Here is a 15,415-nt window from a genome sequence, read left to right as displayed (position 1 = left end):
TATGTTTTATTTAGTTAGGTTTATCAGGTTGTTTCTTTTTTTCATACAGTGCTTTCAGGGTCAGCTCTTTATTGATTTTTTTCTGTGCCATAGTAAGTAGTCAGTGAGATTGGAACCCAGCTTTTTGTAATGGCTTCAGTCTTGTTGCCTTACCTCCGCTGCTTCAGGTTTCTTTCCCCACACTGCTCACCACCATGAGGACCTGATATCCCTGCAGAGAGTCAAAGAAGGTGTGGGATAAAATCTCAGTTATTTACCCTAATTATGGAGAAGGTTATTCTGCCTTTATAAAACTTGAGTTAATCATATTTGGGGGTTTTTAAACTTTATTTTGATAAAACATGAGGCTGACAGAAAAATTACAAGAAAAATACAAAGAGGCATCCTTCACCCAAATTCCCTATGTATTTTACCACGTTTGCTTTATCCTTCTTTGCCTCCTCTCCACATAACTACATTTTTCCTCAGCTGTTTGAGAGTAAGTTATATATGTGATATCCCTTTACCCATAACTACTTTAGTGTATATTGCCAAGAAAAACAAGGATATTTCCTTACATAACCACTGTACAGTTTTCAAAATCAGGAAATTAACATTGATACAATAGTATAATCTACAGATCTTACTGAAATTTCATTAGTTATTCCAACATGTCCTTTTATAGCAAAAAAAATCCTGGCTGGTGTGTTTTCAGTGTTGTCTCTTGAGTCTCCTTTAATCTGATTACTCAGTCTTTCTTTGTGTTTCATGACATTGACACTGTTGAAGAGGATGGGCCAATTTGGGTTTGTGATGTTTCTCATGATAATCATGATGATTGGCACTAATATCATAGAAATGATGCTGTATTCTTCACAGTGCATCATATGAAGAGGCATGCAATGTTGATTTGTTCTGTTACTGAACTTGTTAGCGTTAGTATTTGGTTAGCCTGGTGTCAGGTTTCTCCACTGTATAGTAACTAAATTTTTCTTTACATTGAGACCATGTAAATATCTTTTAAACCCTCCAACTTGGACTCATTGGTTTTAGCATCTACTGATGATGATTTTTGCCTCAATCAGTGATTATTACTGTTTGCTAAATGGTGATTTTCTAATTTCATTGTTCATTCTACATTATTTGTTAGCTTTCTTCTGTAAGGAAGGGCTTTTCCTTTTCTCCCTGTCTTCCTTTCCTTTCCCTTTTCTTTCTTGAGTCATGCATTCCAATTTTATTCAATGAGTTAAAATCCTTTAGTATCATCATTCTAGATTTGGCCATTGTGTTTTCCTTCAAGCTGGCCTATATGTCCTTATCATTCTTTGATGAGGAACAGCAAGATATTCTGGATTCATCTTGTGCTTTTCCTGCCCCAACCCTGGAATCAGCCATTTTACAGAGGAACCCTGATTCCTTTGAATGGAGAAAGGTATATTTAGAAACTAAGATCTGGTTGGTACATGTTTTCATTGCTACAAAACATTTGTAAAGTAGTGTTATTTTATTTTTAGGTATATTTGGCAACTCTTCTTTTAAGGAAAGTTATGCTTTAGAAACTCTTTTAGGTGGATTGGCTGTTTATAAGTAGCACATTGTTTATTTGATGAAAAAGCTTTTGCTATAATGGTGCTGTTCTAATAAGACTTTTAAACTGCAATAATAGATTATCCCCTCTGCCTGCTTTAAAAAATATATTTCAGAGGTGAACTTCAGCCCAGTAAATCATATGTACTATACTTTCTGAATTAGTAGAATCTAAAATAGTAAAAGTTTTAAACTGAAAGTGATTATAATTTTTTTAACCTCAAATACAGTTTTCTCAGTGCTTTGTGACATACTACTAACGAAAATGTATCAAGAAAAGTTTTAAAAGAATTATTCTCTATTTAAGATATAAGCTGAGGCTTTGGAACTATGTAAGGACACTTTTGGCTCTGGGAAAGTTGTAAACTAGAAAAGAAAGCTCTTTGAAGTTGGCTTTTTTGAATGGAGTGTATCTAATTGATACTTTTGATTTTCTTTCTCATCTGTTGGCATGAACATGAATAATTGGATGTTAACTCTGTGGACTTGGTAGCCATTTATTTTCTGTCTTTGTGAGCTAACATTAGATTTCAGTTAGGAACCTCAGCCCTGACCTTGGGCACACTCTTTAATGTAGTCAGTCAACAACAGCCAGGTTTACTGAGTTCCTAAGGGTCAGAGAGCTTTGTATTAGGCCCTGATCAGTGTGGTCTCTTCACTCTTCTAAGTTTGTCTGTCTTCAAGATAGGATTTGTCATTCTTACCCACCTTTTATTTCTCAAGGACTTTATAGAAATTCATATAGTTGAGAGGAAGTAGTGTGAGGATTCAGTGTGGCTTTGAGTCAAGTAGGCCATAAAAGTGCTGAGTGTGAGCTGCATATATAGGTTATGAAGTAGTTTAAATATGTGGCTTTGACATCTCTCTTAGGTTCCACAGCTACCTGGGGAATTATCTTTATAATCTAATACCCCTCCCCTTTTTAGGTTTCTTATAAGGAACAAGTATGTATATGAAGTATTTCATATCTGTTATGATGCTTAAGATAATACACATATATCACTACCTAAACATGGCTCTCAGGATTTAGAATTATGAAAAAATTTAGCTCACCTGTCATTACAATCCCCAATGTATAAATATTTATTTTTGAATAAATATATATTGCTCAGCCAATATATTATTATGTACAATGTCAAACATAATAGAAATGTTAAAAGAAAGAGATAAAAAATAAATAGAAGTTCTAATGGTATCTTCTGGTGTCTTGATGGATCTTTGGAGATTAGTATCAGGATAGGTTGGTATTCCATTCCCTATAATAGCAACAGCTGCCAAGTAGGTCAACATATCTGTATCTGAGTGTTAGGGACACACTAATTAATTAAGGCCAAAACATAGGTTTTAATATTTAAAAAGCAGCTGTTAATCACTTCTTAATAGCTCATTGAGTTTTAAAATGATGAGTCAAATTGGGTCTCCAAAAGGAATCTATGCAAGTGTATCCTACTCCAAACAAAGTAATACATGGAAATTTGAGCTGAATAGATTTTCATTTAAATGAAACTAAACTCTAAAAAAATTACAAAAAGTGATATTACACACACCTATGTATATGCATACCCAGCCAGAAAGATTTTTAGGAAATATTTGACAGAATGGTTCTTTGACAAAAAGATTGATCATAGGTTTTCTGTAGCATAGTCATTATGTGTTTTCTTTCTTTGGAATTCTGTCATGTGGTGATTGTTGAAATTATATCTTTCTATTCTCTTCTCAGGTAGTAGATTCCATGGATGCATTAGATAAAGTTGTCCAGGAAAGGGAAGATGCCCTCAGACTTCTTCAGACCGGTCAAGAAAAAGCTAGACCTGGTGCTTGGAGAAGAGACATCTTTGGAAGAATCATCTGGTACATAGTGGCTCTTCTAAGATGAGAGTGAAGTCCCATGCCTCATTCCCCATCCAGTATCTTTTAAGAATATGAGATATATTAGCTGTATCTAATATACAGAGAGGTCCCAAACCCCTTTTGAACTTCAGGATATGAATGAAGGTAGCTGTATCTGGTAGCCAGGCATCCCATTCCCATGATTCAGTTATTTATAGGTTCTTTATAATAGTGGTTCTTAATCTTATGTGAATCAAATGACCTTTTAAGAATTTGATGAAAGTTATAGATCCTTTCCCCAGGAAAAAGTTACATATGCACACGTAATTTTAGAGGGTTATAAATCCCATGAAGCTAATTTTAGGACACACCTATCCTCTTTGCCCATTAAGAACCTGAAACTATTAAAAAAGAAGTTCTCCAGGAATAAGGCCACGTGAACTGGTCTCAGTTTGCTCCCATTGCCATTAAGATAGGCCCTAGTTCAAATTTTGAATAAAATAAACAGTTTATTTTCATTAAATCTTTCCACCTTTGTGGCATCTTATCCCCTATGTCCAGTTCCAAAGTCCTGTCAGATGTTGGGAAAGGATGTGATAGTAAACATTCACACTGAGGTATAAGTAATTGAGAAGACCCAGTGTATTCTCTCTTCCAGTGGTTTATTTGCATTTGGGTTGAACTACCAAAAGGAAGTATCTTTAGTAAAATTTTTGTCATCAGTCAGCAAGATGAGGAAGGCATTTTGGGTGGTTGGAGACCTTCCCTGTACTCTTGAAATTACACTACAAAATAGCGCTTACGCATTTGGTAGATTCTTTTAATGGAGTTTGCGGTAATGGGGCTGCTTGGAGCCAAATTTAGGGGAGTGGCTGTGTTGTCTGTAACTGTGTAATCCAGTGCAGAAGAGAGAGGAATTGCCAAAACATCTGCCTAAGAACTTTGATCTATTTTATTTTCTACTAAACTTTATTGGGATTAATCCAATTGAGGCCAGTTAGGAAAGGGTGAGGATACGGGTGAGAATGTATGTCAATTTTAGAATCTGTAAGAGTGCTATTCTCATTAAGGTTTAAAAATTTTTGCTTTTTAACTTTCCTGGAGTTAAAGTAGCGAACAAAGCAGTTATATCAGGACTTCCCTGGTGGTTCAGTGGTTAAGATGTGGCGCTTCCAATGCAGGGGGCTCCAGTTCAAATCCTGGTCTGGGAAATAAGATCCCACATGTTGCGTGGCCAGAAAAAAAAAAAAAAAGCAGTTACATCATCTTTCCAATGTAGCTTATTAAATGAAACATTATAATTCCAATGCCTTTTCCTTAATTTTCTGTTGCATGTTAAAATATTTAAATTAGCCTTTTAAATGCAGAGATTCTTCAAAACATTACATCTGAATTTTTTTTCTGACAAAAAATCATGTGGCAGTAATGTCAGAGAATACTTTTTGGATGTGTCTTTCCCTTGGTTGTTGAAAAATAGTGGTAGACTATCATCCTGACGAACTGAGGGGATTCCTGATGAACTGAGGGAATTCAGTACCTTTATCTATTCCGCTTAAAGCAGTGTGGTTCACTGCTTCAGTGGCACTGCCTGTCAAATTATATACTAAATGCCAAAATTACAAAGAGATTGGAACTTAGGCTTCTGATATTACAGATTAACTCTGGATTTTTAGAGAAGATTGGTTATATGCCCTGAGATTAATCCTTCTGTTACTTTTTTAATTGAAATATTTTCAAATAAATGTTACAGTATGAATTCACAATTTCCTTTTTTCCTACTCAGCATTATGATTTTTTAGGTTTTGTTATGTTGAGGTAGATATAGATAGATATCTATGTCAGTTGGTGCAATTTACTTACATTTTAAAAACAAAACATATACATGTAAATGTCAATGTTTCAAATTATATGTGTGTTTACATGTCTATGTGTACATATATAAAATTAGTACACACGTATATATGTAGTAAAAGTACAAAATACATCTGGTAATGATACACTCCGGTTTACGGCTAGAAGCTATTGTGAAAGTAGAGAACTTAAGCTGTGTCTTTAAACTTTTATATATATATATTTTAAAAGAGTAATCTGAAGCAAACATTGCAAAATATTAACATCTGCAATTTTGCAATGGATTCATAAGTGTCTTATATTTAAAATATAAAAATTTTAAAATCTTTAAAAAGCCAATTACATCTCATTTTATTGAAAACATATTTAGTTCAAAGAAGGCTGAAACTCTGTAAAAAGTGAAAATGTATTAAATGTTTTCTGTAGGGTGATACCTTTTTGTTTTCTTGGCAGGCACAAGTTCAAGCAGTGGCCTATACCTTGGTACCTAAATAAAAGATACAATAGAAAACGATTCTTTGCAATGCCCTACGTGGAACGTTTTGTCAGGTGAGCACAAGTACCGTTAGTACTAAAATGTATCTTTACATCAGATGACGTGTGTTAAGCTTTTATATAACTAATACATGTTCATTGTCAAAAAACTAGAAAAATCAGGTAAAAAAAGAAATTAAAGTCTTATGTAATTTCACCATCCAGAAATAGCTACTGTTAACATTTTAATGTATATCCTTTCAAAAGTTTTGTTGTCTTTCTATTCATAAACCTCTGTGTAAGTAGATGGTTAAATCTTTTTGGATTGGTAAAAGGAAGGTCCACATACTTCAGCTGCATAGAATGTGTGCTCATGTTACTGCAGGGCTGGTGAAATGAAACAAGCAATTGAAATTAACTGCACTGGCTTTTCCTCCTCGCTGTCTCCAAACCTAATGTGCAATTTGATCCTTTTGTCCCTTAGCCATACTGGGTGAAGCTGTAAATAACGTGACTTTAATGTATGAGAATTTATGAATGCAGTGTCACTTTTACAGGCCTTAAATATATTGTTTTTGAAACTACCTTTAGCCTTACCTTCAGAGCATGCAGCATAATCTTCTGAATATTCTTAATAGCAAATCTTGGGCTTCCCTGGTGGCGCAGTGGTTGAGAATCTGCCTGCCAATGCAGGGGACACGGGTTCGAGCCCTGGTCTGGGAAGATCCCACATGCCGCGGAGCAACTAGGCCCGTGAGCCACAATTACTGAGCCTGCGCGTCTGGAGCCTGTGCTCCGCAACAAGAGAGGCCGCGATAGTGAGAAGCCCGCGCACCGCGATGAAGAGTGGCCCCCACTTGCCACAACTAGAGAAAGCCCTCGCACAGAAACCAAGACCCAACACAGCCATAAATAAATAAATTTAAAAAGTTATCACGAGAAAAAATGTGTAATTAAGAATAGCAAACGTTTATTCTTTCACATGGGTTTATTTTTTTAAATGGCCAAAATTTAGTTGGAGCAAAGACTGATGAATGCATAATCTGATTTCAACTTTGTTTAGTCTTACTTTATACTTTATAAAGTAGCTTATATATTTTGTATATATATTTTTATCTCTATCCAAATATAACCCTTATCTCAAATTTCTGTGACCTCCCCCATAGCACTGGCATATTGTAGTTATTCAGTACCTTTTTTTTTTTTAATATAAAGGCCTTTATTTCACCTTCACTCTGGAATGAGTTTTTTGCTGAATATAGAATTATTATTTTTTTTAAAAATAAATTTATTTATTTATTTATTTTTGGCTGCGTTGGGTCTTCGTTGCAGCGCGTGGGCTTTCTCTAGTTGCGGCGAGCAGGGGCTACTCTTCTTCGTTGCGGTGCACGGGCTTCCTATTGCGGTGGCTTCTCTTGTTGCGGAGCACAGGCTCTAGGTGCACAGGCTTCAGTAGTTGTGGCTCGCGGGCTCTACAGCACAGGCTCAGTAGTTGTGGCACATGGGCTTCCTTGCTCCGTGGCATGTGGGATCTTCCTGGACCAGGGTTCAAACCCGTGTCCCCTGCATTGGCAGGCTGATTCTTAACCACTGTGCCGCCAGGGAAGTCCCAGTACCTGTCTCTTAATTGTATTGTTATATTTCAATTTAAGTACAGTAGAGGCTAGGCATCCATGAATTTATCATTTGCAATTTTGATAATTCCGAAGTGACCTTAGAGGTCAACATAATTTAGCTGAGGCACAAAGGCCTAATGCCCTGGGATGCTGATAGGTAGAGGCAAACTCAGAGTGGCTAGTCCAGCTAGCACTAAGCGTCATCTCTCAGCATGGCTTTATTCTCTCAGTTGTAGGGGAAATGATGTTAGACTGAGTGCTATTTGAAATTAGGGAATTCCTAAACATCTCAGGATGTATCTCAGGATGTAAAATATCTAATGTATTCAATAAAATTACATTATTTCTAAAAATAAAGGAGAAAGCCCAGGCTGTTAGAGGCTCACAGGTCTGTGCTTTCTTTCCAGTCAGGAAATAGGAAGGAGAATTGGTGGAGCGTTACAGATGCTTTTGATTTCATGTTTCTTTGACTTGTGTAGGTTTACAATGATTATTCAAGTTTAATAATATACATTACACACCTAATACAAAGACGGGCATGACTGAGGTCTTTAAGTGATTGATCTGGACACATATTGACAGTACCGAGTAACAGGGAAATAGTTTTGTATAAATTGCTGTTATGCTTTTATTTACCTAGATTGAGAACTGAGAAACAAGCCCGCATCAAAGCAAGGAAGAGAAGTTTAGCAAGCAAGAAAGAAAAGTTTCTTCAGGAAAAGTTTCCACATCTTTCTGAAGCCCAGAAGTCAAGTCTTGTCTAAGATATCTGAACTCTTAATTTACCATTTTGTTTTTCTTGGATTACAATCTGTATACAAAAGTAAATACATATTAAGTGGTTTATAAATAACTTGTGTTTTTAGTCAAATGACTGTCGGCTGTTTTAAGTGTTATTATGGCATGCTAAATCTGGAAGTGGTCAAAATCAGGTATAAAGTTCAGATTAAAAATTCCCATTTTATAAACTGACATCTAAGCAGACTTTTAATCGCCTGTATCTTAGAGTGGGAAAGTGATATCAACTGCTATAGCAAAGGCAATAAGGTAATTTTGGAATTCAGGTAACCTTTTTACTACTATTGTTACTAGATATGAAGGGGCTGTGGATTCTACTGTTAATAAACAGTGAGTACTTCCATTCAAAATAATGATAAATACATTTAGTACTTAAAGTAGCAAGTTAGTTACAACACAGCAGTCCAAAAAAAAAGTATTTCTGGAATGGCTAGTAATTTTTATTTAATTTTAAAAGCCTAAGGTAAAAAACATAGGCAGTAAGTTTTACTAGTCAATAAAAAGCAATTCTACCATAAACAGAGTTGGAAAGCATTTTACTGAAAGCAAAATATTTAGAGAAAATAGACATTTATACAAAATTATAAAATGCTTGTAATAAGAATAAGTGCATTTCAAGGAAAGCACAAACTTATTTTAATTTACAGAGCCAGTTAAAGCCTTAAAAAATTGAAGTGGAAATTGAAATATGCAAAAATGTATAAACATTCTACAAAAGATGGTTGTTCTTTTCCTGAGTATACTAAAGCTATGAAACGTAAGGTGACATAGAAGGTAGACGTTTGGGAACTCTTCTCAAGGGCATTTCCTTTCTACACACTGCTTCCCTCCTTCTTCATATTCTTGTTTGGAAATCCACATCTGCTGAAAGGTGCCCTGTGAAATGGAAAGAAAAATTTACATATGTACCTTTCTATTAGAAATTTTTTTCTTTTAATATCTTCATTATCACAACTCCTAATTTTTGAAGAACTCTTAAACCCCTCCCCAAATAGTACTCAAATTACACCCTTCTTTTTTCTGCCCTCCTCCAGAACACGCAAAGACACTATTTAGTCTTGCCCAAGTTTATATAGAATATTAAATCTTTCTATACTGTCATGAGGATTTAGAAAATGCTGGGAAAGGAAGATGAAGAGTTTAGCTATGATGGACTGATTAAGGCAACAACAGAAATTTGTTGGAAGGCTTGATCCTAGTACAGCATTGATGAAATGTTCTAGCATTTGATTAATGGTTAACATTTAGAACTCAAACTAGGATAAAGTTTTACAAGTACACAAACGACAGTACACATGCACTATGCAAAATAAACAGAAGGTCAAAGGAGGAAAATGACTAAAGGAGGAAGGAACCTGGACTACATTACTACTAAGACATGTAAGCAGGAGAAATCCATTCCCTATGATTAGTCAAGTGGATTCATATATTGTATCCAGTTTTGAACTCAGATCTATTAAAAGACTAGAAACAGAACATAGACCAGAAATATATAAATGGAGAGTTACAAACATTTAATAGTTAATAGCTTTTTTAAATGTTTAGCATAAGTACTTAGTGACATTTACTTTGGCTGCTCTGAGGTGAAGGGGAAATCCTCCAAATTTAGGGTGCAGATAAGTACAAGGACTTCCTCCTGATTCACGGTAGGCACCAGTACAAGCAGCATGCAAACCCCAAGACCATGACTTCACCATTTGCCCCAAAAACCAATTCCTGACTTCCTCTACCTCACCAACAGGCCAGGGAGCAACCAGAACCCAAGAAGGAATGATTTAATTTTAAATGTGCTGCAGATAAGTCCTGACCAGTGCCAATGGGAGTACTATTAAAAGAGGCGAGGATAAGTTAACAGATGCCCGCCTCTGTGTGAGAGGGGAAACTGTAATTAGGCTGACAATACCCACTAATAAGGCATTGAGGCATTTTGTCATTTTGGAACATGTAAAACTGGTATCAGGTCCTCTACTAATTTGATAGCTAAAAAATGCAAAGATAAATGATCCATGGGGATTTTTATTCTTTCTACTAAATTTAGTATTTTCAGTGGTACATTTAAGTTAAATAAGAATCTTCAACTATTTTGCAAAGTAGTTTATCTACTAACCAAAGAAGCTAGAATGGAGCCACCGATCCATGAACTAAACCTCCGTTCCACTGTTGTATTATTTGCAATCAGTTTCAACCGCATACTCTAAAATAGAAAGGGAAGAATAAGTATTAGTAGGATCAAATAGAACAAGTGGCTCAACTTAGGATATTCAAGTTATGACTTTTTAGTGGCTCTGGTTCAAGCACTAATTACACATCATTATTTTGTAGTAGCCAGATTAACAGTAGGCATAGGTTGGACTACTGTATAGGATCTTAAAGTACTTTGATTATGTCTTGTAATGTGTAGTTTAATAAGAAAATAAATTATATAAACCTTACAAAACTGCGTACTAGAGAGCATGGCATTCAGAATTTAATCCTAAAACAGCAAAATAAGTACTCAACACTTACTATAAATCAGGTACTGTGCTAAGTGCTTCAGATATTATTTCATTTTGTGCAACACCAAGTGTAATTATTATCCCAACCTGCTGCCCTTTCTGTAGTGCTCCTCAACTTGCTAACTTACTTTTTTAGGCCTTCAAAATCCCTCCTCTCTTAGTTCATCCCTCATATCTTAGTTCACCCCTCCCTATTCCTCCCTGCCCCCATCCAAATCAAAACACAGACGTAAGATCTCAGGAAAGTTTATTCACACTGCTTTCTTTCAAGTTAGTGTTTCTGTTCTGCTGGAACACTCTCTCAGTAAACATGGTTTTATGGCTCAGCACTATCCCTATCTCACTTCCTGTATGGAGAGATTTTCCCCCTACCTAGGGATTTGCTTCTGGGGATAGTTCTCAAATTGTTGATACTTACCAATTATTCTATATATGAACATACAGTTTGAGTCTTTTTCACAGTGAAATAACTGTGTATGTAGCAGGGGTGGAGTATGTGGAATGGGAGGGAGGGGTGCTGAGAGCTGGAGGGATGAATACAGGGTTTTGTAGGTGAGGAACTGGTTGATACCTATTACGATGGATTTCATTACATTTTAACTGCCTCCTAAAAGACAAGGATAGTATCTAACTGGTCTTGACCAGACCTTGGACAGCCCAAGTCTATATTCATTATTCTGGGACTTTTATGAAATCTAATGATTAGTACTGTAATTTAAGGTAAATGCCAGATCAGTCTATATCTCCAAGAATGTAAGGAGGTATCAATCTTGTGCCTATATCAATACTTACATAACAAATATAAAAATGTGGCATATATAAAACAGTCCTTTATATGAGAAACCAAAGGCTATCAAGTGCACAAATTCTATAGAGTCTGTTAGGGCCTATGTAATCTCTAATAAAGTTTTTTAAAATGTAGTATTTATTGCAGAATACCTTACACAAAACTACTTGATGGAAGTTTAAAAATCTAAAGACTATGACTACTACTCTGTTACTGATGTACCACGTAAACTACCTTCTCCCTAAACCAGGTTCTTCTATCCTTTTGAAAGTTATCACAGTGCACCAAGGGATGTTTTTAAAACATAAAAGCTCTTCAGTCCTCTGCCAAATTTTATCTTGTAAGTCTGCTATTAGTAAGTGACATGACCTGGTACCTATCTCTGTGGGTTGAACTGTATCCTCCAAAGAGGTATGTTGATAATCCCTGGTCCCTGTGAATGTGACCTAATTTAGAAATAGAGTCTCTGCAGATGTAGGGTGGACCCTTAATCCATTACAACTAGAGTTCATTTAAGAGGACAGACCCACAAGGGGAGAATGCCATATGATGACGGAGATAGACACTGAAGTGCAATAACTGCAACCCAAGAAATACCAAGGATTGCTGGCAAATCATGAGATGCTAGAAAGAGGGAAGGAAAAATTCTGTACGTTTCAGAGAGCATGGCCCTAATGACATGTTGATTTCAGACTTCTAGCTTCCAGAACTGAGAGGTAATAAATTTCTGTTGTTTTAAGCCATCCAGTTTGTGGTACTTTGTTACAGCAGCCCTAGGACATAATACACCATCGTGCTCGTCTTTCCAGCCATATAGCTCTCCCCACTTCTACACAGACTATAAGCCAACTGCTTCAGAATACTAGAATATGCCATCTTCCCTTCATATTCTGCACATGGTATTCCCTCTACCTAGATTTCCTTTCATAAACTGCCAACCAGCTGAACTCCTATTCATTCAAACAGCTTCTTCATGAGGCTTTCCTCTGACACTCCTAGGGAGTTAAGTGCTTGCCCCTCAGTGTTCTTAAGAGTGCCTGGTTGATGACATACTGAACCACTTAGCACGTTACAGTTTTTATTTTCTGCATGTCTACTCCTCGTAACTAAGCCCTTGGTGGGGCTCTATTTTCTATCCTTAGTGCCTAGCAGACTATAGGTACTTAAGTATGGAATCAATGAATAAAGCGAGATTCAAACAGTACAAGAGTAACTAATAGATGTCATCTAGAAAAATTTGATTAATAAGGAGTATTAACTTTAAGTAATACCATACCAGGCAGACACAAAATACCATCAATCTACTGAAAAACAAACTATATAAAGTTCCACCAGCAGTGAGGATACGTATGACAGAAAAATACCACTAAAGAACAAACAAAACTTACTGGGGGTGTTTTCTGAGAGAGTTCTCGATTCAACCTGTCGGTAAAGCTCTGAATTAGCGTGTTTCCTCCTGCCACTATAACGCTGCCATAGAGACCCTGGGATGAAAACAAAAATAAATTAGTTCCACATGTTTCCAACAGTTTTAAACACAACTACAAATAAAACCATGTCTTCCAGTACAATTTTCCCTTTTTTAATTTTATACTTCTACATAGACCTAGTAGTTTAATCAAGTGGTTCTCAATCCTGGCTGCACATTCAACTCATTAGGGAGCTTTAAAACACCAATGCCTGGGGGCAATTAAATAAAAATCTCTGGGGATGGGGTCCAGGAAAAGTTTTTGTTGGTTTATTTAAAACTCTCCAGATGAGGGCTTCCTTGGTGGCGCAGGGTTAAGAATCCGCCTGCCGGGCTTCCCGGATGGCGCAGTGGTTTAGAATCTGCCTGCTAATGCAGGGGACACGGGTTCGAGCCCTGGTCTGGGAAGATCCCACATGCCATGGAGCAACTAGGCCCGTGAGCCACAACTACTGAGCCTGCGCGTCTGGAGCCTGTGCTCCGCAACAAGAGAGGCCGCGATAGTGAAGAGGCCCGCGCATCGCGATGAAGAGTGGCCCCCACTTGCCGCAACTAGAGGAAGCCCTCGCACAGAAACGAAGACCCAACACAGCCAAAAATAAATATAATAAATAAATAAATAAAAGATTACTATTAAAAAAAAAAAAACTGTGCAGTCATTAAAGTTATAAAAAAAAAAAAAAAAGAATCCGCCTGCCAATGCAGGGGATACGGGTTCAAGCCCTGGTCTGGGAAGAGTCCACATGCTGCGGAGCAACTAAGCCCGTGCGCCACGACTGCTGCAGCCTGTACGCCTAGAGCCTGCGCACCACAACAAAGAGTAGCCCCCTGCTGTCTGCAACTAGAGGAAGCCCGCGCGCAGCAACAAAGACCCAACGCAGCCAAAAATAAATAAATAAATAAATATATAAAAAAAGAAAACTCTCCAGATGATTCTACTGTGCATTAAAATTTAAGAATCACTATCTTAAAGCAATTATTCTACAATCCAATCATAATTTTCTGGCAGATAGCTGCCAGTATTTCATTAGAGGTATATTTCATAATTACATCATCTCAGAATGCACATCTAGAAGTTACAATGTTTAAAATTAGACAAGGTTTAATGATTATGGTGGATAATGCATACTCTGACAATAGTCCTGGCCAAAATGACTGCTACCTTGCTCTTTTGCAGAGATGAACTTTTTCAAAATCCACGTGCTGAGGCCTCCCCCGCCAAAAATAAATTCACAGTGATAAGGAGTATATTTACCTCTAATCTGCATGTATGCATCACAAAGTTAAATGTCAGCCTGCTTTTTTAGTGGCTAAATTCATATTTAAAAAATTTATTCCAAATGTCTAAATCATCTAACTTTTGAAAGAGAAAATGGAATACAGAAGCATCTCCTCTGCAATCAACAATAGTTTAAAGGAGAAAACTCAATAAAAAACAAAGTTAGCAATGTCTTACAGTAAATGTACTTCAAATCAACTGCCTTCCCCTTGAGTTTATACTAAAAAATTGCATACTTACAACCCCATTATCCTAGAAGCAGCACATCCCTGGCAGGTAATTAGTTGAAATAAAGAACATTTTTCATAACTACCCGGAAGTCTTTTTTGAACAACATGATTTTTTATAGACCCTTAGCTATTAGCACTATGCTCTAAGCAAATGAATTAACTCAAAGAAAATCAAGGCAATACGTTGGCTACAAATTAAATCTAGCATTTAAATAAGATATAATCTATCTAATAATTAGTATGGTATGGAATATGGAGTTAGTCCTTAAAACTTGGCAAGAAATAAACTGATGAAACAAACAGCTTGGCAAAGCACAAAAAATATGAAGTTTATATCTAAACTCCATGTAAAAGTTACATAATTTAACCTTAAACCACACCTTCCTGAAAAATAAAAAGTAAAACTGTACTACGTACATTAAAAATCACCAATAATCTATATCTTGGTATGTCACGTTTTAGGAAATCTCTAGAACAGCAGTGTCCAGAAGAACTTTCTGTGATGATGGAAGTGTTCTACATCTGCACTGTCATAAAGCAGCGACTAGCTACATTTATAATGTGGCTAGTGCAACCGAAGAATTGAAATTTAAATTTATGTTTATTTTAACTGAATTGCCACATGTGGCCAAAAGCTACCACACTGGACACAGCTCTAGAGTTTTGCATTTTTCCTTTTCTAGTAGAACTTCATTTTTTTACATATTTTTATAAAATGGACTTCAAAGTCAACGGCCAAAGTTGCCAACTTAAATAATGATGGCCATTATAAATAATGGGGCACTAGATTGCCCTCAAAGATACCTTTATGCCATAAACGAGACTGGCACTTACTGGTCTGATATCAATGTCGCACATTCCAACACTTGTAGTGACAACATGACTGACGCCCAGCATTGTATTTCCTGATAACCCCTATAAGAAAACAGAAATGAGTAGTCACACAGAAGACCTTCAAACAATAAAGCACATCCAAAAAAGTTTAGTCAGTCTTATTTAGGTTTTGTAATTACAAGAGATC

The 15,415-nt window shown here is 36.3% G+C and overlaps 2 protein-coding genes across 4 annotated transcripts in view; one reads left to right on the top strand and one right to left on the bottom strand.

Annotated features, from left to right (window-relative positions):
• Window positions 1-9,012, top strand: part of MRPL47 (mitochondrial ribosomal protein L47) — a 24,612-nt gene extending 15,600 nt beyond the window's left edge. For both annotated transcript variants that reach the window (XM_059920571.1, XM_059920573.1), the window contains 3 exons: window positions 3,287-3,417; window positions 5,701-5,796; window positions 7,978-9,012. In XM_059920571.1, coding sequence (XP_059776554.1) covers window positions 3,287-3,417; window positions 5,701-5,796; window positions 7,978-8,101 — 351 coding nt within the window. In that variant the 3' untranslated portion in view covers window positions 8,102-9,012. The remainder of the gene's footprint in view (window positions 1-3,286; window positions 3,418-5,700; window positions 5,797-7,977) is intronic.
• Window positions 8,655-15,415, bottom strand: part of ACTL6A (actin like 6A) — a 27,027-nt gene continuing 20,266 nt past the window's right edge. For both annotated transcript variants that reach the window (XM_059920569.1, XM_059920570.1), the window contains exons 11-14: window positions 15,229-15,309; window positions 12,806-12,901; window positions 10,243-10,329; window positions 8,655-9,011 (exon numbers count right to left, since the gene is read on the bottom strand). In XM_059920569.1, the coding sequence (XP_059776552.1) occupies window positions 8,931-9,011; window positions 10,243-10,329; window positions 12,806-12,901; window positions 15,229-15,309 (345 nt within the window). In that variant the 3' untranslated portion in view covers window positions 8,655-8,930. The remainder of the gene's footprint in view (window positions 9,012-10,242; window positions 10,330-12,805; window positions 12,902-15,228; window positions 15,310-15,415) is intronic.

This window comes from Balaenoptera ricei, chromosome 4, assembly GCF_028023285.1.
Source record: "Balaenoptera ricei isolate mBalRic1 chromosome 4, mBalRic1.hap2, whole genome shotgun sequence".
Taxonomy (NCBI): Eukaryota; Metazoa; Chordata; class Mammalia; order Artiodactyla; family Balaenopteridae; genus Balaenoptera; species Balaenoptera ricei.
The sequence above is the reverse complement of the archived record's forward strand: the minus strand, read 5'-3'. Positions and strand labels throughout refer to the sequence as shown.